Here is a 26,872-nt window from a genome sequence, read left to right as displayed (position 1 = left end):
TTTTGGGGGGGGGGGGATGGTGCTTTGGAATGCCACCTGCTCTCACCGACCTCAATGGTGGGTCCGCCAAACTGGAAGTCAGCCTCAATCGCCCAGAGAAAGCCTTATTGTCTCCAAATACAACACTCCTGACGACAGGGAACTCTGGTTTGGTGTCCATGATGACCGGAAGCTCTGGAGTGTCGTCCATGGTGGCTGAAGAACTTAGCGTGGCTTTCATAACAGCTGGAGGCACTGGTGTGGTGAACCGGACAGGTGAAGCGGCAACTCTGGCCGATCAGGTGAAGCACGTGAAGCAGCTCTGACACGTGGTGGCTCCGGTTGTGGCCTGGCGGCTATATTGGGAGTTGACTCTGGCTGTAACATGGCAGACATGTTGTGTGCTGACTCTGACTGGAACATGGCAGCCATCTTGGGAATTGGTTCTGGCTGTGGCATGGGAGTGGTGATGAACACTGGACTTGCAATCATCAGTGTGTGGCATGGTGGCAATCCTGGTCTGCCGGACTCAGTGGCCACTGGAGCCCACGGCCTACTGACCCCCCGCAAATGTTTAGGGGAGACTTCCTCTTCCACTTCCCCCACAGTGAACTCAGATCCACAAAACAATAAAACAAAGTCAATATATTGCGCCAGAGACCAACCTGGATCCTCATCAGGCAAGTTGAGGCTGATATCCAGGTCAAGCCCACTCCAAAAACAGTCCCTCAGCAATGCATCATCACCAGGTACAAGGTGGAAATATGAAATAAACTCCTCCACATAAGCCTCAATATTACATCCCCTTTGATAAATGGAACAAAGTTTCTTTAAAGGGTCACAACGAGTACCTTGACGTGGGCGCATGATAAAAAACTGCTGGATCCCTTGTTGTGGTGAGTTGTTCGGTTACGATTGAAAACAAGTAAGCAACAGGCAGCGGGTCCAAATGCATTTCAAGGTCCTTTAATGATAATCCACAGAAATAAGCATCCAAAATACATGATGGAACCACAAGGAGGTAACACTTATCAACAACTCACCCCGACAATAGCAGACCAGGGCTTAATATACTCAAACACAGGACCAAACAGGAAATGGAACACAGCTGAACCAGGTAGACACTAATGAAAACACAGCATGATGGGAAATGGAGTCCATGACCAGAACAGGCAGGAACACAAAACACAGGAACGCCCTCTAAAGCCTCACAGTGGTGCAGGCAACCGGGCGTGACAACATCCACCTCTGAGTCTCGTTTAACAGTCTGTAAATATTCCTTAATTTGTGCACCTCCTAGTGAAAAGATAAATTATTGATGCTGATTTCATTTGACTGGTATATCATGGTGTGTGATGCTGAACTATGAGTTTCTAATGGTGTTCTCACACTGCATTTTTTGGAAGTTAATGGTACTTTTACTTGAGTATATTTTTTCAGTACTCTTTCCACCACTGCAAATGTTTATGCAAAGTGTAAACTATTCAATATATTCTACAAATACAATACTGTACCAGTAAATAAGAAGTGTTTTGCGGGCTTAGCTAATCAGGCCAATTAGAGAAAATTACTAATCATTCTCATTTTTTATGAAATCATTCTTTCATTTATTTTATTTTTTTATTAAACACATTATTTCACCCATATTTTGACATTTTATTTTCACAAAAGTTATACTTTTTTCTTCAGGATTCATGGTCATGTAGTTCTTCACATGAATTTACTTACAATTTAACAAAAATGGTGAAATAGCACTGACTGTTGGCTTAAACAGAAACACCATTGATTATTAACCTTGGAGCTCAATGTTAAGTCTGTTTTGAAAGTTTTATCTATTTCTCTATGGAGAAAATGAATGGGAACTTGATTTGAGAGACCATGCGATACCATTTTAATTAACAAACGTCTTTGTTAATGATAATAGTTTTTGTTAATGATACAGTTTATACTCTTGATGTTTCCAATACTTGAGGCAGAAGTAATGAGAAAGGTGAGAAATGGTGCAATTCACGGCTGCATTACTGCTTCACATTAATCTTGTCAAGAGACCTGCTGTCCACAATACATTTCTGTTTTTGATTGCTGCTGCTAATCTATAAAGCATGAATTTATTTTAATGGCTCTTTGCCCACCTTGTCCACAGAGAGGTGTGGAAAGATGGGGAAACACAACAGCAAGCTTGCTCCTGAGGTGCTAGATGACTTGACCAAGAGTACAGAGTTCAACGAAGCTGAGCTGAAGCAGTGGTACAAGGGATTCCTGAAGGACTGTCCATCTGGCATCCTCAATCTGGAAGAGTTCCAGCAACTCTATGTCAAGGTGAGGGAAGTCAAAGGGATGCTTTACACATTAGATATACCTACTCTTATCAGTGTGACCCTGAGGTACATGATGGAGATTAAAAACATAATGAAAAATAATGTCAAGGCTTTAGTTCACCCAAATAGGAAAAGTCTGTCATGATTTACTCGCGGTCATGCTGTTCCAAACCCTTATGTGGAACACAAAAGATGTTAAGCAGAATATTGACCTTCATATTTTCCATAAAATTAGATCATATTGTGACCAGGGACTGTAAAGCTTCAAAAATAATGAGAAATCACCATAAAAATATTATACAAATGGCCCATATGACTTGTGTGCTATATTCCAAGTCTTCTTTAACCCTGTAAAGCCTGACATATTAAATAATATTCTGAAAATCTATATTTTAATTGAACAGTTTATTGAACCTTTAGACAAAATATTGAAATAAATAAATAATAAGTTTACATATTTATTTTTTGTCGAGCGTCAGTAGGTCAGTGATGACAGAATTATAATTTTGGGCCGAATTATTCCCTTAAAGGGATAGTTCACCCAAAAATGAAAATGTTATGTTTATCTGCTTACCCCCAGGGCATCCACGATGTAGGTGACTTTGTTTCTTCAGTAGAACACAAACGAAGATTTTTAACTCAAACCATTGCAGTCTGTCAGTCTTATAATGGAGGTGAATGGGAATCACGGCTTTGAGAGTAAAAAAAAACATACACAAACAAAACCAAATTAAACCCTGCGGCTCGTGACGATACACTGATGTGTAAAGACACAAAACGATTGGTCTGTGCAAGAAACTGAACAGTATTTCTATCGTTTTTTACCCCTGATTCACGCAATGTTCGAACTGTTCTGAGCGGCGGCGCGTCCTCCTGAGCGCGTTCTCAACAGCAGGCACCTGATGCGTCTTCTTCTTCTTGCTTTACGGGGGATCACAGACTTATAAGTGCATTACTGCCACCTATCTCTCAAATGGACCATTGACACACTATCTACAATCTCAATTAGGAGTGTCAATGGTCCACTTGAGAGATAGGTGGCGATAATGCACTTATAAGTCTGCAATCCGCCGTAATGTGTTCTACTGAAGAAACAAAGTCACCTACATCTTGGATGCCCTGGGGGTAAGCAGACAAACATCAAATGTTCATTTTTGGGTGAACTAGCCCTTTAAGTAGGCCAATGTAGTTGTTACTAAAAAGTGTACTGAAAGCCAGTTGCTGAATCAGTTTTGTGTCTTTCAGTTCTTTCCTTATGGCGACGCTTCAAAATTTGCCCAGCATGCCTTTCGGACATTTGACAAAAACGGTGATGGTACCATTGACTTCAGGGAGTTCATCTGCGCACTCTCCATCACTTCCAGGGGAAGTTTTGAGCAGAAACTCAACTGGGCCTTCAACATGTACGACCTGGACGGAGATGGCAAGATCACACGTATGGAAATGCTGGAGATCATTGAGGTGAGGGATTCAAAGAAGGCTTTGTGTCACATAATCAAATATGTGTTTGCCTTAGAAATGTGTTCACCCCATCTTTTTCGGGGTGTCTCTGATGTCCAGGCAATCTATAAGATGGTTGGCACGGTGATCATGATGCGTATGAACGAGGACGGGCTGACCCCACAGCAGCGTGTGGACAAAATCTTCAGCAAGATGGACAAGGACCACAACGATGAGATCACGCTGGAGGAGTTCAAAGAGGCGGCCAAGAGCGACCCCTCCATTGTTCTTTTACTGCAGTGTGACATGCAGAAGTAAGGAAGGAGAAGAGGAAGAGGAGTGAAGGGGGATGTAGGGAGGGGAGGAGAACCATGTACAGACTTCTAGCGAGATGTAGGTAATAGATAATGAGAGAAATTGTACATACAGTTGAACATAAGTTAGACTGCATGATAATCTTGGGAATGCTGAGGGAATGATTATGGCCATTTGGAATGATTAGTGAAAGTAATGCAAGAGAGAGTCTTTTCCACTCTGTATCACTTATTACACATTCTGTCTGCTTTCCAGCCTCAAGAATCAGAAAGTTTGAAAGATTGAATCCTTAATACAAGACATTTCGTTCCTCAAAAAGGTCGCTATTGAGCCAACAGACAAGCATCTAGCTCTCTTTTTAGGATTAAACACATATTTGAACAATTTAATTTAATAATTATAAATTATTTAATAATAAGTTAATTCTGATCCATTTTTAATGCATTTTAATCCAAGATGTTTTTACAGAGAAAAAAGGTAAAAGATTTTAGCATTTTTAGGCCCGAAATTATATATTAGGGATAAACAATATATCGGAACTATACACTTGAAAAAAAAAATATGGTGTAGAAACAATTGTCACTCAGGAATTGTTAGTAAATTTCACAAATAATTACAACAAAATGGCAAAGAAAACATGAATTAAACATGAAATTTTGAAGTACAAAGACATACATACTACAATAATAATCTTTGTTTTATTTACAACTTTTAAAAAAATCATTTTATTTACAGTGCACTGGATGTATTTATTTATTTATTTATTTTTGATTTGGTGGATATTATATGTATAATTGCCCAGAATTTGGATATTTAATAGTTCATACTCATTTCCTCTATTTTTACATTTAGTTATCTTTGCTGTTGTCTAACATTCACTTGAAGTTAATCTTTAAAAAGACAAATCATTTAATAACACTGTTAAATGTAATCTTTAGCCAATCTCAAAATCAATTTCCATTTTTCATACTGTGCTTTTTTTATATAGAAATGAATTTATATATTATTAATTTATCTACAGAAACAGTGTCGAGATCGCAAGAACACAAGAAAGAGGGCTTCCATAATTTATCGGTTATTGCACATAACAATAATTATCTGCTTATTGGTTTCAGCCAAATATTTATACCATGCATCTTTTTCATTTATTTATTTTTTTGCCCAGACTGAAAATGACAGAACAGCAACATGTGTAGTTACAGGTTGTGCCAGAGGAAGAGTATTACAGAATGTATTGTAGAAAACACAGAGAGTTCAGGGCAGGACTGAATCCTTTGACATTTGTGGGTGCCTTCATATGCAGCGCTTTACCCCACTAGATAAAACTCCAGCGACTAATACTGTCACATCAGTGGAGTTTGAATGCATTGCCATAATCTGATGATACTATCACGAAGCATAGCCTTCTAATTGTTATTGGCCGAGATAAAACTGAAAAGCCATGGCTGAGTAAAAGGATGATATTTCATAATGGGTCATGCCAGAGTAGCATTTATTAGCTAGAGAACTGACAATATATGTACATGAGGACATTTTGTACATAATGCCTATACACATGCTTAATATGTACATGTAAACGTTTCTCTACCTAGAACTGCTTTCATAATCTGACACAGCTGCAATGATTTGTGTGCTAACACAAAATACCTTAATGTACTTGCGTATGTGGGTCTGTCTGTGGAAGAGGAAACTAATGTGTGCATTTTCTTCATTATAATCTGGTGTGAAAGCTGCAGTGTGTGAGTGTGCGAGTTCACGTAAGAGAACACAAATGCCTCAACCTTTGTATTAATTCTTTCTTATGATCTTCATGCCAGTGCTAGGAGTATTACGCCGTCGTGTTTGTTGTTACCAGGTGTGGCAGGTGAGCTGTTTTTTTATTTGTCATGAGAGCTTTAGTTTAATTTAGTCTTCATGAGTTCATCTCTTATTTCACAAGCTTTGCAGGTGTCGCCCAAGAGGATTTTAATTGTATGAATATTGTCAATGTTAAACTATCTTTCTTTACTCTTGTAATATAAGTGGACACAAATGTAAACCAGACGTAGAATGTGTAGTTCTTGTCAATGTTACTATACTGCGCAATACTTACTACCATGAGAATACTGTTGCACTATGTAGTGAGTAGAGGCAATACAGCTTTAGTTTTAGACTGCCTCCCTGTGGTGAAAGATGTTAATTAACTTGGCCAATTAACTGTAGCAGCAGCTCTTCAAACACTATGATTTCACTCAGAACCAGGGCTGTCAGTCTCGCTATAGTCTCTTTATAGGGCCCAGGGGAAAGGGGCCCACCCATAAAATATGTGAATTTTAGCAGCAACCCCCTTGAAATGAATAGCTTACAATTTGCTGAAAATTTTGGTTTGGTTCCTTACTGAAACAGATTTGGAAAAAATTTGCATTACATCACTTGCTCACCAATGGATCCTCTGCAGTGAATGGGTGCCGTCAGAGTGAGAGTCCAAACAGCTGATAAAAACATAACAATAATCCACAAGTAAGCCACACTTACTTTGAATTTGATCTACCACCGCAATTCAGAACCAGCGTTACTCAATGTATGGTCTGCAATCTTTCAGACTGACCATCTGACTATCTAATGATCACTGTGATTAGATTACATAAACGCAGTAATGGTCACGGGTAATGATTATGGGAAGTGCAAAAGGGGCCTTGTGGATGTTGTGCAATGTACCGATCTGCCATTAAATTGACTCATGCCACTGCTAAAGTCCAATGTGAGAATTTCTGTGCCAAAGGCTCTATAAAATATCAAATTGGATAATAAATAAGATATATATTGAATATACAGTATATGTATACACACACGCACAAAGATGTTGTGAACATGCACCCAATAATTGAAAATGTATTTTGATTGCATTAACATTTATAATACAGCTTGAAAATATAATGTAAGTTGGTCACATGTGTAACCTTCCACTGCAAATTCTGATTATGTCCCAGAATAATAACACTGAAAAGGGAGTAATTGTATCCAGTTGTGCAATACAATGCTTTCTGTACTGTATGTGTGCTGTGCATTTCTAAATGTCTGGTTTCTGTTCACTTTTTCAATATCGTAAAGCTTCTGGAACAAAGATGTGTAATTATTTTTGTTACATAGAATTAAATATGTGGATGTCTACTGAATCGTCTCCGGCTCTGTGTTGTTTGTCGTCCTTACTGATTAGGTAAATGCTTTCAGACAAACTCATCAATTTATCTAGTTTTCTCTCTCTCTCTCATTCTCATGCATACAAATATTTCAGTTTTTATGCAGACCTGCCCGCAGTTTGAGTCACTCTAGGGAGGTGATGTCATGATAAATGCTGTTGTCATGGCAGCAGCGCTGTAGCACATCTGAAGTGTGATGGGAGAATTGCATAAATGTAGACGTTCCATCAGGGACACACATTTCACATGCAGTTTCCCAACAAACTGATACACTCAACCTTTAAGCTAGCTCTGAGCTCTGAGCCATCGGTCTCTTCCTGCCTGCCTAATCTCACTCACTACAACCCGGTTGAAAATGATTTGAACCTAAACTGGTTTTCTGGTCTAACAGAAAGGTTAATCTGGTCTGGTTTGTTGGTTTGCAACCAGATAATCATGTATGAATGCAAGTAGCCTACACATATTGTTATAGAGAAATATATGCTGGTAGTGGTGCTTGAGACATTATTAGTCATTCAGTGTTTCTGTAACAAAAAATAAAAATAATAAATAAAGTAAATATTTAATAATATAAAAAATAATGAGGTCCGAAAATAAATGTAAATATATTTATTTAAATGTATTTAAATATTTAATATATCTGCTGAACAACATTACTCACAACAGTCAAAGACACTTCTCTTTTTCATCACGTCTTCACTCAGGTAGATTTTCAGTGCCTATGATGTCATGCTAATGCTCTCATGAATATTAATCCTGCGTTCGCCCATAAATCAAAACGAAAGGTAAGCTTTAGCCAATGGCATTACAAATTGCACGCTAGCCCCGTCCACTGACGAACAACCAGCTGGAAAGCTGGAAAGACCCGGGAGCCAAGAGCCATCCTCACGTCCAGACAAGTAGAACTTGATGAAAGTGCTAGGAGAGGACTAACCTGCCACAGCACAGACATCTCCCATCAAAGGCCCTTTAAAAAGAGCCTGAGAAGAAGCCATTGCTCTCGTAGAATGAGCACGCACCTCTAGAGGCGAAGTCACACCACGCGCCTCATAGGCTAGAGGTATAGTCACTATCTGACCCCGCATAGTAGGGGATAAAGCCTCCAACCACTTGCTGAAAGTGAAACGGAGTCGAAGCAGCCTTAGGATTAACTAGGCCTAGGAAGCAGTAAGACTTAACCAGCCTAGGGGCAAAGTCCATACAAGAGGAGCTGACAGAGCCTGCAGCTCCTCAGTACTCTAAGAGAGGATAGGATTACCAAAAAACTGCTTAAGGTTTCAAAGTTATCTGACAGACTAAATGGCTCAAATGGATGGCCTGCCAGGCCTTCCAACCGAAAATAAGTCCCAAAAAGGAAACTGTGCTGGGTGGAAAGGCCTAAGCCGTCTCGTCCCTGCATGAAACGGGAAACCAGCAGATTGTTCAAGTTCAAGTTCAAGTTCAAGTTCAAGTATAGAATAGTGTCAGTAATCTCTGCCAAGAGACCGGAACACATTTCAACTCCGTTCAGGGGTCACACCCATTAGTTCCAAAAATCCTGATGGGGATGTCTAAATCATGCCCCGAACCTGAGTCAGCAGGTCGTGTCTGAGGGGAACCTCCCAAGGGGGCCAGCTAACAGACTGACCAATTCTGAGAACCATGTACGAGTGGGTCAAAACTGCACCACCAACAACAGACGTTCACTCTGACCAACCTTACACTGAACAGAATCGTTTGGGAGCAAACGGGTCGACTGGAAGGCATAAGACTGGTCCTGGGCCATTCTTGGGCTAGAGCGTCCACACCCAGAGGCGACGGAGGAGACAAGGAAACCAGAGCGGGCAATACGCATGCTCTAAGCAAACAAATCCACTTCCGCTCAGCCAAACCTCTGCCATACGAGACTCACCACCTGAGGGTGCAGTCTCCATTCTCCAGCCTCCAAACTCTGTCTCAAGAGTAAGTCCACTCCTGAGTTCAGGTGACCCGGGACATGAACTGCTCTGATCGACAGGAACCTGGTCTGCGTCCAAAGAAGAACACGTCTCACCAACCTGCACAGGGGGCGAGAGCGTAATCCTCTCTGACAATCCATGTATGAGACCACAGCCGTGTTGTCAGTCCTTGACCTAATGTGACAACCACTCAATTGGGTAAAAACCGTTGAAGTGCAAGAAACGCTGTTCCAAACAGTTTGTGTGATTGAGCTAATATCAGCCAATCATCAAGGTAACTCAAAACTCAGACACCCCGTCACAACAGGGCCAAAGATGCATCCATTCACCTTGCGTTCGAGGCCAGTTCAATGGAAGAATACAGTATTGGCAAGCTTTATTCCAAAAGCAAACCTTCCTGTGTCTCTTGACGATCTGGATGCAGAAGATCTCCGGTTCAGATAGAGACAGGATGAACTTCTGCGTCAGCATCTTGAAATTGCTTACTCCAAGCACAAGGTTAGGTGACGCAAATCCAATCAACCCATAGAAGCTGGATGTTGTAACCATACGACAGCCTGATTCTCCCTCATGAGGCCCCGAGACACCTGAGTTGCGGGAAAAACCTCTGAAACAGGAACGGATACTAAAATCAGGCATGCCAGCACCAACCACAGAGTGGGGACTTGGATGTCAACATATCATGACTTTCAAAAAATAGGAAAAAACTAAAGAGACTGATAATGGCAGTCAGTAGAGAGAGCGATGTTGTCAAATTTACTTCAATCCCATTGACGCTTTAGAGAAACACCCTCGCATTAGCGTTAACATTTTTTTTTGTGTAACTTGATGCAAATGTAATATAATACAAAATACATTGTTAGAAATGTACATGCATTTAAAAAAAATTAAAATACAAAAAACTTTGGAGGATTTGCGATGCTGATGACCGTTGAAACGCGTCATCACAGTCTTGTGAAAATTAATTTGTAGGTAGTTTATCTGATGAATTTTGTTAGTTTTATCAACGTGTATGACTAGACTACAATATAATTTCTAAATCAATACATTTAAAATAAAAATAGGCAACAAAACGGATTGTATAATAAACGAACACACAAATAAAATACATTTCCGGATTTAGATTTGACGCCACAATTTTTTGGGAAACCAACTATGAATGCAGCTTTTGCTGTGTCTCATTTAGAGGCCGGCGCAGCCTTCTAAATGAGACAGCAAGTATTTTGAAATCGCACCGAAATCATACACAAATAGAAATTAAGTTAGCCGTAGTTGGAGTACATGACGTCACTTCCTGACAAAGCACCGTTTGTATTAATAAAATGAATAATGTTTTTTTTTTTTTTTTCTTCTCCTTCTCGCATTATGTCAATCCCATAAGCACGTATTCTGTTCCACACTCCAGTCCAGTCGGTGGCGGTAATGCACCTACAAGTTGGTTTGCCAACCGCCAATAAACACCAAAGAAGAAGAAGAAGAAGAAGAAGAAGCACCGTTTGTTTGGGATTAGCTAGCTGCTTAGCTAGCATGTCCATAGGGTGTTGTGTAGGATACAATTATTATAATTAAAAACTAAATCGCCGAGCTGCCACGGTTATCCCTTAAAAGTAAGGTGTTTAATCCTTTGCATTTCTCACCCAGATATGCTCTGCTGCTATTCATATGTAACGTTAGTTTATCCTAGAATTAACAACGGAATCGCTTTGACTGTCGTTAGCCTGGTAACGTTACCTAGTATAGTAATGGTCTTGAACAATAGCAATAATGTATGACCACTGGTAAATATGTGTTTTTAAAAATAGGTGTCGCTATTTTGCTTATACACGGTATTACAATTAAGTACGACATTATGGCTTGTGTTTATTATATGGGTGTTACGATGTCCGTTATTTTCACCTTATCTGTAACTTACTGCTAGCATTTACAGTGCTAGTAGCGCCCAACGTTACTATGGAGACAAAACGAGTCGCTCTTGTTATAATTACCGAAGCCGCACTGCAAGTTTATGATGTTTCTATGGCGACATGATACGCGGTAAAACTAGTACCGTTAGTCTGCTTCTTTTATTATAATGGGTTCTGATTTTATCGCTAGCAGTGTAAATGATGTGCTTCATAGCATTTAATTGGTAACATTAGTCCATGTGATCATTTTTGGAAGCGTTCTTCATCCTCTCGACTTTTTAAAGAAATTCTGAACCACAGGAAAGGTCATGGAGGAACCAGGAGCTATAGAGGTGACCGTGAAAACTCTGGATTCCCAGAGCAGGACGTTCACTGTCAGGGGAGAGGTGTGTGTCTGTGTGCTCTATGATATTATCAGTCATAGACGCAAACATTATGCGAATTCATTTGCGCTATGACTATTTTGTATGTAACACAAATAGCTCATTTAACAAAGTACAACCCAGACCTCTACATTGAAACGCTGTTAAATACGCTACTCTTTAAATCGATAAACCAATTACGTTTATAATCTGATTGTCACCTCTCTTTCTCTCAGTGGACAGTGAAGCAGTTTAAAGAGCACATCGCTTCTGCCGTTGAAATCCCGGTGGATAAGCAGAGGTTGATCTACCAGGGTAAAGTGCTGCAGGATGAGAGGACACTCACAGAATACAGTGAGTGACTGCTTGGTGTCTGTTTTTCGCACTGGGACTGTTCACTGTTTGTGTGAACGAGTGACAGGTGCTGAATTCGGAACAACATGCTACTCTGCGTTTGTGGGTCTTAATTCAAAATGTCTAAATGAGTCATTTGATTTATTAAAAAATGCTGATTCATTCAAGAATTAATGTTTGTAAATATTTTCATTGGCAAAATCAGACAAAGTAAGGTTGTACAATTAATTGAGTTGTAATCTAGATATTGGCTGGTTAGTTCTTCTTTTTTATTTTTATATTTTTGACATTTCCTTGCATTGGTTTAAAGGGATATTTCATCCAAAAATGAAAATTACCCCATGATTTACACACACTCAAGCCATCCTAGGTGTATATGACTTTCTTCTTTCAGACGAATCCGATCTGAGTTATATTAAAAAAATGTCCTGGCTCTTCCAAGCTTTATAATGGCAGTGAATGGTGGTTGAGGTTTTGAAGCCCAAAAAGCTCCAGGGGGTTAATAAAGGCTTCCTGAAGCGAAGTGATGTGTTTGTGTAAGAAAAATATCCATATTTAAAACTCTCTCATGAACGCACGTCCGGCAGTTAGCGGAAGCTAGAGATTACGGTTTATAAAGTTTTTAATATGGATATTATTCGTAAAGTCATTATTCTCGTAGCTTCATAAAATTAAGGTTGAATCACTGATGTCACATTGACTATTTTAACAATGTCCTCCTTACTACGTTTCTGGGCCTTGAATGTTCTAGTTCCCTTGCTGTCTATGGAGGGTCAGAAAGCTCTCGGATTTCATCAAAAATATCTTAATTTGTGTTCCGAAAATGAACGAAGGTCTCACGGGTTTGGAACGACATGAGGGTGAGTAATTAATGACAGAATTTTCATTTTTGGGTGAACTAACCCTTTAATCTTCCCAACCTGGCAAACACATGGATATGCTCTCTTTCCACTGCATAAAAAAAAATACCAAAAATCAGTGGTGTAAACACTCCAGTGAGATGTTCTACTCAAATGAAAGTGTAATAGCTAGTCTATGTTCCTTTTGTGCTGTTTTTGTTGCAAATCTGCAAGCAAACTCAGTGACAAACTGTAATAAATGCAAACATAAATCTCAACTATATTGTTTACGGTTATGGTTGCTGAATAAATGTGTGTATGATGGGCACAGACTCTGATTTTTTAGCTTTAGATTTAAGATTCTGTCCAGTCTGAAGATTATTTATTTTTAAGAATATTTTGAGCTAATTTTAGTATACGAGCAACAAGGCACATGTTTCTGCATTAGTTTTTTGTGTTCGACCTGAAAGTGTGGTAGTGTGTGATCATTGTTTAGTGCGTGATGCCCAGTTTTTCCCCTGTAACCATTTACAAAGTGCATGATGCTTAATGTTTTCAAATCTGTTCAGATTTTAAAAGTTGTGTAGTGTATTCCAGCCTTAAGACAAAGTAACTGAGATCTGTCATAACTATAATCAAAAGTTTTTTTTATTTTTTTATTTGTGTCATATTAAGGATAAAAACAACCCTGTTTTTCAGATGTTGATGGGAAGGTCATTCATCTTGTGGAGCGAGCACCTCCTCAGAGCAGTCAGTCTGGGGGTGGAGGAGGTGGAGTTTCTGGCTCCTCGGGTACAACGGATGGAGGATCCACCTCCTCTCAGTCCTCCACTTTTCCAGGAACTCCACATGACCGTAATGCCAACAATTATGTCATGCTGGGCACTTTAAATCTGCCTGTGAATATTATGGACCCACAGCAAATACAGGTTACAGTGCTCTCCTTACTTCAAGAGACACGTGTTTCAATACGTGATGTTTAACCTTAGACAGCCACTGTAACGTTAGAGGTCCTGTTATTAAAGGAAATTTAAATTTCACCCCTCTAGATGTCAGTGCAGCAGATGTTGGCTGGTGTTGGAGAAATAGGGCGTAATGTCAGAGTGAGCACCAGCACAGGAGTGAGTCATCCTTGCATCCTTCTAACTTCACATCATACTTATATAATAATGAACATTATAAGCAGTGTACTGAATGTTTGTATTAGAGGCACTTATGCTTTGTCTGGTCACAGTCTGTTGTTTAAAACGAAAGATTATCTCTGGATACATCTACAGTAATTTATTTCCTCTCACAGAGCAGTGGCTCTGTGGATGTCCATATCAACGTGGACCAATCAGTGCAGAGCGAGCCCAGGATGAGGCTCCAGCTGGCTGAAAGCCTGCTGCGAGAGACACAGGCTTTAATCCACAGACTCGAGGTGCAGAACAAATATTTACATCCAACAAATGAAACGATCTTATTGGATTTCTTAATTGCATATAAAAATCATTCAGCCCGATGCTTATTTTCAGATATACAGTAACTTTATTTTTTTGTTTCAGGGTCAATCAAGTGAACCGTCATCTCAGCAGGAGACACCACCTCCTCAGCCACTCTCATCATCATCATTCTCAGCACAACCAATGGACAGCTCCCCACCTCCACCCTCCTCCTCATCCTCTGCTTCACAGACAGAAGGAACAACTCACTCTGGACCCAAGTAAGAGAGGAATATTAGGATCATGCGAAAAAATTGTGTATCCAATGTTAAAGAATAGAACACTACCATTCAAAAGTTTGGGGTCGGTTTTTATATTTTCGAATGCAGTCTTATGCTCAACAAGGCTGTATTTATTTATTAAAAAATACAGTAAAACACTAATATTGTGATATATTATTTTATTTTAAAATGTAATTTATTCCTGTGATGGCAAAGCTGAATTATCAGAATCATTACTCCAGTCTTCAGTGTCACATGATCCCTTAGAAATTATTCTAATTTGCATTAAACAATGTTGAAAGCAGTTCTGCTATATTTCTATGCAGCTGTATTTCTGCCTTTCCAAAAGTGCCACCTGCTGGCAGAGAATGAATATGCATTTTCAATCAGCCCTTCTGCCAATGTGAAAACTAACCCATGTTTTTACGCTGCAAACACGCAGAGTTGTAAATGTGAACTGGCGGATCCACAAGAAGATAATGCATTATTAAAATCTAAACAATTTAGACTGTAAAATATATTTATGTTGTTTAATTAAAATAATAATTGATTGATGATAATTGTTTAAATTAACATAATAATTTATACATTTGACTCATCCATTTTCTTAAAAATTGTTTAAAGGCTGAAATGTGAAGTTTATCATTTTCTGAAACTTTTTGTTGTTGTGAAAATCTGAACTGTAAATCATGCTTTTTGCAGTCATTTGAACAGTTTAATATGTTGCCATAGACATTGCCCTACCCTGCTCATATGGTATTAATTTTATTTGTGCAAGTCTTAAAAAAGGTCTCAAAAAGTCTTACATTTGAGCTTAAAAATCCTGCAGATTCCCTGTATTTGAAACATAAATCTTTTGTAACATTATAAATGTCTTTACTTTCACTTTTGATCAGTTGTGTACTTGCTGAATAAAAGTGAAAAAAATCTCACTGTCCCCGAACGTTGAACAGTGGTGTATCATCATGTCATCAGCCCATTATATTTTCACATGTACAAGACAAGTGTAACTTATTTCTGTGTCTCAACAGTCACCCCAGCCCTTTAGAGTTGGTGGAGGTTCTGTCAGAGGTGCGAAGGGTGGAGGAGCGCCTCCGTCCATTCATGGAGAGAACACATTCCATCCTTGGAGCGGCCAGTTCTGCTGACTACAACAACAATGTATGCCCTAGATAGTTTAATGCTACATCATTAGCTGCGTTTACATGGGCCCTACTAATCCGATCGTAATAGGACTAGAAGCACAATCAGAATAAAAAGTCACATGTAACCAAGTCAATCGGCTTGAATTGGCCAGATCTGATTCAGATTTCGATCGGATTGTAAGGGGTGGTTTATTCCTTTTGTAATCCGAGCGAGAGGACATGTAAACACTTGATCGGATTGAAAACCGAAACTGGAAAGTACTGTGCATGTGCAGTGATGTAAAAATAGCGTAATGGCGTATGACGCGCGGAACGATCTGTTCTTCCTGGTGAATAAAGTTTCATAAATGAGTGTCCTGTCATTATAAAGTAAGCAGCACAGCACAACAGTTCATGTGCTGGTCGTCGCCTAATTAAGACCCGAAGTAGATAAATATCAAGTGTGCTTTTTAAACAGTATGCGACAACAGTGGGAAACTCTGTATATTCATGCAGTGTGCGCATGTCAAAAGATTAAATCCGATCAGAAGCTTGTGACATATAAACACATATTGGGCCCGATCACTTTTAGTATTCATGTAAACACTACATTCGGATTCGTCAATCAGAATTAATTCATTCCGATGGAAGCAAAACGTGTCCATGTAAACGTACCTATTGTCATATGCTCTATAAATATGGCAATATTCATTTTCTGAAAATTGGTTTCTCGGACAGACTCAAGAACGTGAGGAGGATCAGCGCACTCTCAATTTGATTGGCGAGTCACTCCATCTCCTAGGTAACACATTGGTGGCTCTGAGTGACCTCCGATGCAATTTATCAGCTCAGCCACCCCGCCACTTACATGTGGTGCGGCCCATGTCTCACTACACCGCCCCTGTTGTGCTGCAGAGTGGACCACCCCATATTCCCATTCCGGTGAGCTAACCAACTATATGAACAAAACTATTTTCATACTGTTCAAGCAGTCAACCTCACAATATATGACATCTTCCAGATGAACCTGGGCTCTACTGTGACCATGACAGCAAACAGCAGACAGACAAGTGAGGGTCAGGCCCAACCTTCACATCCAAGCAACCAATCAGAGCCTCAGGATCAGGCACCTCCTCCTCCACCGAATGGAGCCAGTCAACAAACGGGTCATGGTCAGGGGACTCCAAGAGTGATCAGAATCACTCACCAGACCATGGAGCCAGTGGTCATGATGCAGATGAACCTGGATGGTATGCCACTCACCCATCCAATTGGACCCCAGTGTTCTTAGCACTGTATTTCAGCCATGCTGCCCATTCCTGGTCTGCTACACTTCTGAAGATCCCAGACACTTTTCTTCATCATGAAGTGATTTTTACTATTTAAAATAGTTCCTTTCAGAAAATGCCTTTTTCAGACCTGGAATGGGCAGCTGTAGTGTAACTGCCAACCACTGATCTGTGCATTTCTGTGCAGCAGATTCAGACAGTGGAGCGCAGGGCCAAAGGCAACAGAATCCCAGCGCTGCTGGAGAGACTGGTTAGTTTCCATCTCTCTCTATAGTCAGTAACCAGCCGTGCCAACATTAACATGTGATAGTGTCTTAAAGAAAAAAGTTAACTCAAAAAAAATTACATGTTATCATCATTCACACACCCTCATGTCATTCAAAACCAATTTGACTCACTGTCTTCCACAGAACACAAAACAAGAAATATTTGCATAATTTCCACAGTGCTTGTTCTCCATGCAATAAATTAAATGGTGACCGGGGCTGAAGAGATCCAGATATAAAAATAATAATGATAATAATAAGATTCACCATATACGTTGTAGTCTTTAAACATGGGTTGCCCATGGGGGTGCTAAGGGCCCATGATTAATAAATTTTTTTTTTTTTAATAGTTAAAAAAAAATGTAAATACATATTTGGCATTGTTTATTTTTTATGTTGAAGACTAACCGAAATCATTATTGTATTGACAACAATAGTTTTATGTTTATTGACAACAATAGTTTTATGTTTAAAGTTAGTGAGGTTTGTGGAATTAAATGTTTATTAGATATTTAAGGAATTATTTAAATGCTATCAAGAGTGTTTGCTTTTCTATCATTAAACATAACTGTTAAACAGACCGTAAACTAATGAAGATGGAGAATGGGAGCTCCTGTGCATCTACAGTGCACTCCATCACCGGGGCTCTTAGCATTATGGGGTTCTTTCTTAGTCCTACTTATGATACTTGTCGGCCAAACAGAAAACAACTTATCACATGATGCAATAATTACAAAAATTCTGGGTATCAGCCAAAATATCGGTCTACAACTAGTCATTGGTTGTCACATTTCGTCACTTACATCAAACCATACGCAACAAGTGTTATTTTAGTATTATTTATGTACTATTGTAGTATTTATTCTTTTTTTTTTTTAATTAGCATTTATTTTTATATTTTCAAGTTTCATTTTAAAGATTTAGTAATTGTGTTATGTGGTTTTGTTAATTTTATAATTTTTTTAATATTTCTATTTAGTTTTTATTTTAGTTATTGATTATTTTAATACTTCAAATGCTAATTTATTTTAATGAACAAAAACGTTTTTTAATAGTTTTAATTAACAATATCAACACTGCTCTGGCCGTTCTTCAAAATTCGTACTTTAGTGTTCGGTGGAGGAAAGCAACACGAGTCATAAAGGTACCGGTATTTCATACAGGTTTGAAACAACATGAGTGTGAGTAAATGATAACAGAATTGTTATTTTGAGTGGTGTTAAAGTGCTATTTTTGCATTGGGATGTATCGCAGCTGTTGTTTGTCAGTTGTCTGTAGTCTTGTGTGTGAAGTTTAGACCTTGCAACAGTTTCATTTGCCAGCAGTGTTAATAGTCACTTTTCACTGAATTCTGTGCGTCTGTTCTCTGAAGGCACCACGACACCCATCCATGTACCAGGACTGCCACCCGAGTTCATGCAGGCCATCATGCATCAGATCTCCCAGCAGGCTGTCGCCATGGCAACCGCAGCCTCTGCCGGACACCAGGGGCAGCAGCAGGGCACTGCTGGCTCAGGTGCCCAGAGTGCAGACAGCCCAGCCTCTCCGCCACCTCAGGCCAGGGTGGTCATCACACGGCCCTCCTTATCTCCACGCATCCCCCAACCCATGAGCACCAGAGGGACCACCATCAACCTGCGGGCAACAGTGCCCCCCTCAGCAGGACAACAGACTAATCAAGTATGAACCTTTGATACATTATTGTGTTTTGGAGAGACATAAAACCAAAGTCCCTTTCAAATAATGTCTGTTCACTCGGTGGCCATATTTGCAACACTTCGGGTCAGCTATTTCAAGCATCAAAGTTCTATCTTCTTGAATGGGAAAATCCTGAAATTTCAAAAACTGCTTGCCACACTCACATTTAAATTGCATATTTCAAATCGGCAACAAAAATGTTGTTTCTTCTGCTCAAGTATAAGTAAAAAAAAGCTTATATTTCAGGCTTGGGTGACGCAAATGAATTATTTCATTCAAAGTAATATGAATGCACTGTCTTGCCATATCTAATGTCCTTGCATAAAACTCATAGTTCCATTTTTGTTCTTCAATCAAGGGCAACCCTATGACGTCCTCTCCTCTCACACAGATGGTCAGTGGTTTGGTAGGGCAGCTTTTGATGCCATTGCACACAGGTAAGTGGTCCTTACCTGTTCAGTTCCTGTGAAAGATCTAGCATCACACAGCTTCTAAACGTATTACGTTTTCTGTCATCAGGAGATCAGACATCCACTACCTCATCGTCCCACTCCTTCTCTTTCTCTACCTCCACATCTACCCCTTCCTCCTCCTCTATCTCCTCCTCCACTGCTCCTCCATCCTTTGCCAACACATCTGGTCAGACGTCCACCCACACCACCAGCACGGCGTCCGTGGGTCAGTCCCAGGAGGGCGGCCCAGGAGATAACCTAGCTCAGCTGCTGGGCTCACTTTTGGGAGGAGTTGCGGGAGCTGGTGGAGGGGTGTCTGGAGGTCCTCCATCCATTACAGTGACTGTTCCAGGTGTCCCTGCATTCATTCAGGGCCTCTCCGGGTTCATTCAGGTCGGTGCCTTTCTCAGCAAATGGGTTTTTGTATTCTGATCTTACCAAATGTGTTCATTTGAACGTCCGGTATTCTTTTCAGTCCGGCCAGCCTGTGTTTCCTCCACCAAACCAGCAGCCTCCATCCTCACAAGCCACACCCTCTGCCCCTTCAGGAGCCACCCACACTACCACCCCTCAGCCTCCCAATGGAGGTGGAGAGACCCTCAGCCCGGAGCTTTTTACAGGCATCGTGCAGGGTGTCCTGTCCACCATGATGGGCTCTCTGGGTGCTGGTCAAGGCAACACTGAGAGCATCGCCCAGTTTATTCAAAGACTTTCCCAGACCAGTAACCTCTTCACGCCTGGAGCTGGAGATGCAGTGGGTCAGTTTCTGTGATCATTTGGCAAAACTCAAAGTTGCATTTGATGTACTAGTACTGACTCACTGTGTTTGTTTGGCAGGGTTCTTTGGAGATCTGCTGTCTCTGGTGTGTCAGAGTTTCTCCATGGTGGACATGGTTCTGCTGCTGCATGGTAATCCTCAGCCTCTGAGCCACATCCATCCCCAGCTCACAGCCTTCTTCACTGAGCATTACCTGCAAGGCCGAGAGCCCACCGATGCCAACATAGCTGTGAGTCTGAGCTCACACTGCTTTCATACATGACATACATCAGATGAGTACATACTCGAGTGACATACTCAATAATGTTAGCCTGCACTTCGTTAAAACAACAATTATGATATTATCCTTGACAATATCACACACCTCTAACAGGGACTTCTTTGAACATTTTTGAGTCATGATGCAAACATATTGTTTATTCAGTGTTTTGATTTACTGATTCATTGAAATGGACACTTCAAAAGAACCATGAAAATAATACTGGTCTTACAAAATAACACTTTTCTATTGAGTGCATGTTGTAAAGACTGATGGGATTGTTTCTTTTACTTAGAGTGCTGCTGAGGATCTGATCAATGGACTAGAGGAGTACATTGCAGAGAGTTTTGTAAGTCTTGTTTGCACCTGATTTATCCTGAAACATTTGTTCATCAGACACCCGAACTGATAGTCTCTGTGCTGTATCCGTTTCAGTCCACTGTGACTGTTCGAGAGGGAGTGGACATCATCCAAACCAACATGTCCTTCCTGAGACAACAGTTCACTCGCATGGCTATTAACATTCTGCGCTGTACAGGTGACCACCATACTATCAACACAAACACAGACCCCAAAACCCCTCTGACCCCAGTATTCAAATTACAAAGTGCAAATGGAAATCGACTTGGCAAACTAACATTTAAAAAGAAAAAATTAGATCCATTTTCTGTGGACTTCATCAGTGTTATTTTATTTATTTTTTTCTTATTTTATAGACAATTATAGTATTTATTAATATTTTTAATTAGCTTTTGTTTTTAGATTTTCACATTTCATTTTAATTTTAGTATTTATGTGCTTTTGTCCTTTTTATTAGTTTTTTTTATTGTTCTATTTAGATTGAATTTAATTTTCTTAGTTTTAGTCATTTTTGTACTTCGGTTTATGTACATATGTACTTTTTCTAATATTTATATTTTATTTTATTTCAGCTTTATTTAAATGAATGAAAACGATTTTTCTTGTGTCTTTCCAGATAACACATTTGGTCAGCGCTTGTTGTATCTGTGCACCCAGGGTCTGTTTGAGTGTTTGGCCCTCAATCTCTATTGCTTAAGAGGAGAGCAAAGAGCTTTAACCACCGTCATCAACCACCGAATTGTAAGATTCGTTGATTCATCCTTATGAAGGTTGTTTGGTGTTGCATCTTTTGACACGTTCATGTTTTACTCCTTACTCAGAGGAGAATGTCAGCTGAAGTGAACCTGAGTCTGGTGAACTGGTTGACCAGTATGATGTCCATGAGGCTGCATGTGATTTTAGAGCACAATCCAGTCACTGAGGACCAGATCCAGCATTACGTAATCTATACGCAGGTATTCACCCTCTCATCAGGATTCACTCCCAAACTGAACCACAGAATACAGAACTGAATATGCTTCTGTTATCTTTTTCACGTATAGAGTGAGTCGTCTCAGAGAACAGAGTCAGACGCACAAGCAAGCCAGCAGTCAGATAACATGAGTGTTGAGGTATGTTTCAACCGAACAAGAATGAGTCTAGTTACTGTCACATAGAAAATGATTATTTCTAAAAGAGCTGATAAAAGTATATTAAAGTCCACACTGTACCGTTCTGAAGTTTTACAGGTGCATCTCAATAAATTAGAATGTCGTGGAAAAGTTCATTTATTTCAGTAACGCCTCCTGATCCACTGAACTGTAGTAAGCGCAAAACAATGGCATACACGGATAATGACTGATAAAACTATGTTTTTACTAGCGGACAACTACAGTGAATACTGTAACATTCGTTAAAGTTACTTACTTGACGATGTTGTGTCCTAAAATGCCTTGAAGACTCGAATGCAGCCGTTTGTGATTGTTAATTTGCGCCCGCGAGCATACGCATGTGAAGTGACTCCGGGCTACTTTTACACTGTTGCCACGGGTTATAATGCAAGTTAGCGGTTCTAAATTCACATTAAACCACAGCTTCATGGGTTTTTTGCTCTAATTTATTTTTGGTTTTGTGCTGGTATTGGTATATTTTGCATGCTAGTGATAGGAATCGATCCCTTGACGTGATTGGTTATTGGTTTGTGTCGTAGAAAACCAAGGGCTGTTTCAAACCGTATTTCTGGGTCAGTCTTTGGGAAACTATAGTTTTAAGGAGAAAATACTCAGCAATAATGTTGTTTAATAGATTGGCACATGGTTTGTCTAAAGGCATATTAAAAACACCATATAGACAAATAAACAACATAAAAAACTTGATTTTCACTACAGGGGATCTATGGGGTATTGTCAAGAGGAAAATGAGAAACGAGACCAAAAAATGCAGATTTTTTTATTGGTCTTATGAAGTATTCTAAATTGTTGAGATAGTGAATTGGTGGGTTTGTGTTAAATGTGAGCCAAAATCATCACAATTAAAAGAACCAAAGACTTAAACTACTTCAGTCTGTGTGCATTGAATTTATTTAATACGCGAGTTTCACAATTTTAGTTGAATTACTGAAATAAATGAACTTTTCCACGACATTCAAATTTATTGAGATGCACCTGTAGATCGGTAAGATTTTTAAAATGTTTTTAAAAGACATCTCTTCTGCATTTATTTGATCCAGTATACAGCAAAAACAGTGATATTGTGAAATATTGTTGCAATTTATTCCTGTGTTTGCAAAGCTGAATTTTCAGCATCATTACTCAAGTCTTCAGTATCAAAAAAAGAAAGAATACAAGTTCAAAAGAACAGCATTTATCTGAAATAGAAAGCTTTTGTAATATTATACACTATCATTCAAAAGTTTGTGGTCAGTAATTTATTTATTTTTGGAAAGAAAAAAACACCATATAGACAAATAAACAACATAAAAAACTTGATTTTCACTACAGGGGGACTTTAAGACATTTATAATGTTACAAAAGCTTTCTATCTCGGCTAAATGCTGTTCTTTTGAACTTTCTATTCATCAAAGAATCCTGAAAAATATTGCACACAACTGTTTTCAACATGATAATTATAATAATAAGAAATGTTTCTTGAGCAGCAAATCAGCATATTATAATGATTTCTGAAGGATCTTGTGACACTGAAGACTGGACAAAATTGCCATCACAGGAATAAATTGCATTTTAAAATATATTCAAATAGAAAATAGTTATTTTAAATTGTAAAAATATTCCACAATATTGCTGTTTATGCTTTATTTTGGATCGGCAGCCTTGGTGAGCAGAATAGGCTTCTTTAAAAAACTTTAAAAAAAAATCTTACAAATCTAACATTTTTGAATGGTGGTGTATATAGTATGTAAGCGTTTTTAAGTATTGTGTTAGTATTTTCATTGTAATTTAAGTTGTAATAATGTTTTTGTGTTTTTGTCATTATTTAATTATTTAGCTTTATTTTTATTTCTGTTTTTATTTTTAGTATTTCAGTTTAAACTTATTTCAGTTAATTGCTGTAAAAAAAAACAACTTTTTATTGTGTGGTTAACAATAACACTGAGCATAAGCAACTTTCCTTTGTGAATTGCCTGTCCCTTAGGCCTTGAACAAATCTGGATGTTTGTCTGCGCTTGAAACCGTATGTTATGATAGTAATATCTAATTATATATTACAGATGGAAGAGGGTCTGTCTCCTGCTCCTGCCACCACTGCAGAGGAAGTCATGGCATCCTCAGGAGACACTGCTGACGCCGATGAACCACCTGGCAGGCCATTGTTAGAGGAGACAGTAGCCATGGCAACTGCAGACAGGGAGGAGTCAACTGGAGAGGTGGAGCCATGGGCAGCAACTGTTCCACCTGTGAGACTCCATTGTCTGTTGTGTCTCTTGATTTAGTGTCTGCTAAACATTTATTTTGTCACCTTTTTGTAGTACATTGACATATAAATGACCTCAAAGTTAACAGCACACATAAACCAACAACTGATATACTATATAGTAATAATGAGTGTTTCAATATGTTAATCAGGAGTGGGTACCCATCATAAGACATGACATGTTGACCCAGAGGAAGATGAAATCACAGCCGCCTCTGTCTGATGCTTATCTGCATGGGATGCCGGCCAAGAGGAGGAAGGTCTGTATGCCAGCTACATTCATTCAAATCTAAAAGGCTACCATAGATCACCAATGCAAAATGAACAATTCAATTAAACTGCTTTCCTCCCTTCACAGACCGCACAGGGAGAGGGTCCTCACCTCTCTCTCGCTGAGGCCGTGAGTCGAGCTGCCAGGACAGCAGGGGTGCGACCTGTTACTGCCCCAGACAGCCTACAGGGGGAGCTGGAGGCACCAGAGCTGCAGGAAGCTTATACACAACAGGTAAGAAACTAAAATCTCACACCTAATCTATTCAGGGTTTCTGCGTGTTTTAAAAGGTCTTAAAAAGTGCTTATTTGCCCTTCCACAAATAAAGGCCTTAAAATGTCTTAAATCAGAGCAGAATATCTTTTGATAAAGTCATGGCATTAAATGTTGCATGCGCTGCAAAAAAATTAATATCTTCCTCAGTATTTTTATCTGGTTTTCATGTACAAATATTAAAATGTCCTTAAATCAAGATAAAGATGTGAACTCTTGTTTTCTGAGAATTGAACAAAATGTGAATTTATGCTTAAAAAAAAATCTGTTAATAGGGTAGGGAAACTTGTTTTGCCTTTTAATTAAGTTAATTTTACTAAGCCCATTGGCAGATATTTGTTTTTGTTTTAATGATAAAACAGTTGCAGTATAAATCAAGATTACTAAGGAAGAACTGCTTTTTGCAGTGTGATCTGAAAGTACAGTAAAAGGTATTTCCAGTTGAGCATTTTTTTGTAAAATGAATTCAGATGTAATGGCAATTGCCTTTGAAGTATTGATAACTCAACAACTCATTGTGTTCTCCCTAGACATTTACATTTAGAGAACATATTGACAATGTATTCCCTTGAATTTATTTCTTAAATGTTATTTACTTGATCTTAAAAGGCCTTTAAAAAATCTTTAATTTCCCTACATAAATTCTGCAGAAACCCTGGTTATTTTACAATTATTTATGCACTATTATAATATTTATTAATATTTTGAATTATCTTGTATATTCATATTTTAAGTTATTATTTAAATTGTAGTTATTTTATAATTTGGTTTAGTTTTAGTTTTATTTTAATTTGAGTAATTTTAGAACTTGGCAACTAACGTATTTCAGTTAGTTGGCAAGACAACATTTCTTCTTTCTTTTTTTCCCCATCTAATATATTTATATTTTATTTCAGCTTGATTTCAGTTAAAGAAAACAATTGTTAATAATTTTAGTTTTAAGACAAATTTTCCCATCCTGCTCTTTAGAGTTTCAACATTTTTCCCATAGAATTTTAATTTCAATTTAGGTCCCATTTCCACAATTCCACATTATTAAAGCTACAAATTCAGTCTGGCAAGAAATCTATCAGATCCCATAGGAATGCAGACCATGCAGATTCATGCAGATCTTGATCTCCGAATTGCATTGAATATTTGGAAAACTTTTTCATGCTTCATTGTGTTCCAGGTGAAGAGTGATATAAAGAAACGACTGCGTGATGATCCAGACTACAACCACCAGCGGTTTCCCAACACACACAGAGCTTTTTCTGAGGACTCCTAACCAACAGCTCTGTTTACTCTGTCTTGTCATCTGTCAAACATCTGACGTCTCGAGGAACGGCCAGTAGCGTCTCATGCATTGAGGGATCCCAGTTGTTTAGAAATCGCCGACTGACACATAACTCGGATGTCTGCCATAGTCAAATGTGTGGATACTGACTAAATATAGAGCCGGTGAACTAGACTGGCCATGGAGGCAGAATTTTTTTACTTGTTTTCCCCCTCTACGTGGCGTCCATCTGTGGGAAACAGCATCTTATATTCTTTGCAGATGTCAAAACAGTCAGTGAGTTTTACTCTTGACAGGATTCATATATGCTCCTGTCCATTGTAAATTAGCTGTACATTGTTGTAATAAGTTGTTTTAATAATGACAATAATAGCAGTTGTATTACAGGCACATATATATGAAGAAAACCTAATTCATTCCAGCTTGACCTGCTCGATGTGTAGATAAAGGAGATGCCAAGATTGATGTTTACAAGCTCCAGACATGTTAAATATGATTAGATATACAGCACTGCACATTCGTCACTGAGGACTGGAAGTGTTTTAGTCATAGTGATGCCATAGAGCTGTTGGTTGTAAATATTTATTGCATGCCAAAAACATCTTGTTGGCTCCATCATGTTGTTCATGAATGTGACCATTACAAAATAAAATGGTCCAAATCTAGAATTACTTCTAGTTTTAAACAAACCTCTGTGTCTGCCTCCATATGTTCGGCCACGGAACACCTTTGCTATTGTTTAGTTTAAAAAAACAATGACTTTTATGTGGTAATGGCACATTGCACAAATAATCTCATTACTTTTTTTTTAAGCTAAAAAACTATGATGCCCAGGAGGTAAGATAATTTGGAGGGAAACAATATTTGCATAAATTACATTGTTTCATATTGTCTCAACCCTTCAACTAAAGAAAAAAAATTATAATTTTGTATCAATAGCTACAAACCAACATTTGGTTCCTAAATTGCTAGCTGAGCAATTTCATTTATGGTAAATTTGCAACCCTGTTACCCATATTTAATTAATATGATTTAAACTTTATTCAAATAAGTCAAACTTTAGTAGACATGGCTGAAAAAATGCCA

The 26,872-nt window shown here is 38.8% G+C and overlaps 2 protein-coding genes across 5 annotated transcripts in view; both read left to right on the top strand.

Annotated features, from left to right (window-relative positions):
* The window catches only part of hpcal4 (hippocalcin like 4), a 26,979-nt gene extending 20,552 nt beyond the window's left edge, over nucleotides 1-6,427 (top strand). For both annotated transcript variants that reach the window (XM_016490151.1, XM_016490152.1), the window contains 4 exons: nucleotides 2,123-2,298; nucleotides 3,543-3,758; nucleotides 3,858-4,051; nucleotides 5,074-6,427. In XM_016490151.1, the coding sequence (XP_016345637.1) occupies nucleotides 2,123-2,298; nucleotides 3,543-3,758; nucleotides 3,858-4,051; nucleotides 5,074-5,119 (632 nt within the window). In that variant the 3' untranslated portion in view covers nucleotides 5,120-6,427. The remainder of the gene's footprint in view (nucleotides 1-2,122; nucleotides 2,299-3,542; nucleotides 3,759-3,857; nucleotides 4,052-5,073) is intronic.
* Nucleotides 6,428-10,631: 4,204 nt separating this feature from the next.
* LOC107691523 (large proline-rich protein BAG6) lies at nucleotides 10,632-26,819 on the top strand. Of its 3 annotated transcripts, XM_016490148.1 has the most exons (26): nucleotides 10,632-10,775; nucleotides 11,357-11,458; nucleotides 11,671-11,788; nucleotides 13,327-13,556; nucleotides 13,677-13,748; nucleotides 13,925-14,047; nucleotides 14,172-14,329; nucleotides 15,361-15,490; nucleotides 16,192-16,395; nucleotides 16,475-16,703; nucleotides 16,930-16,992; nucleotides 18,381-18,688; nucleotides 19,065-19,143; nucleotides 19,226-19,551; nucleotides 19,634-19,916; nucleotides 19,996-20,165; nucleotides 20,491-20,544; nucleotides 20,631-20,733; nucleotides 21,172-21,296; nucleotides 21,377-21,511; nucleotides 21,599-21,667; nucleotides 23,764-23,949; nucleotides 24,119-24,226; nucleotides 24,325-24,471; nucleotides 25,682-26,440; nucleotides 26,640-26,819. In XM_016490148.1, exons 2-25 carry the CDS (start codon nucleotides 11,381-11,383, stop codon nucleotides 25,775-25,777), a joined length of 3,594 nt encoding a protein of 1,197 aa, XP_016345634.1. In that variant the 5' UTR covers nucleotides 10,632-10,775; nucleotides 11,357-11,380; the 3' UTR covers nucleotides 25,778-26,440; nucleotides 26,640-26,819. The 3 variants fall into 3 exon arrangements, with proteins under 3 accessions (XP_016345634.1, XP_016345635.1, XP_016345636.1); XM_016490149.1 differs by having other exon boundaries at nucleotides 10,632-11,458; nucleotides 16,933-16,992; XM_016490150.1 differs by lacking the exon at nucleotides 16,930-16,992 and having other exon boundaries at nucleotides 10,633-11,458.
* The last annotated feature ends 53 nt before the right edge of the window (nucleotides 26,820-26,872 follow it).

This window comes from Sinocyclocheilus anshuiensis, unplaced genomic scaffold (assembly GCF_001515605.1).
Source record: "Sinocyclocheilus anshuiensis isolate Anshui unplaced genomic scaffold, SAMN03320099.WGS_v1.1 scaffold162, whole genome shotgun sequence".
In the NCBI taxonomy this organism is placed as follows: Eukaryota; Metazoa; Chordata; class Actinopteri; order Cypriniformes; family Cyprinidae; genus Sinocyclocheilus; species Sinocyclocheilus anshuiensis.
Note: the sequence above shows the minus strand (reverse complement) of the source record. Positions and strands in the feature narration are given on the sequence as shown.

What these genes read in the sequence shown, in the direction of transcription:
- LOC107691523 (XM_016490148.1), top strand. Translation starts at nt 11,381, where the DNA reads ATGGAGGAACCAGGAGCTATAGAGGTGACCGTGAAAACTCTGGATTCC. An exon ending in GAGGACACTCACAGAATACA is followed by an intron (nt 11,789 to 13,326) that starts GTGAGTGACTGC and finishes CCTGTTTTTCAG; the next exon opens with ATGTTGATGGGAAGGTCATT. An exon ending in CAGCGCTGCTGGAGAGACTG is followed by an intron (nt 16,993 to 18,380) that starts GTTAGTTTCCAT and finishes TGTTCTCTGAAG; the next exon opens with GCACCACGACACCCATCCAT.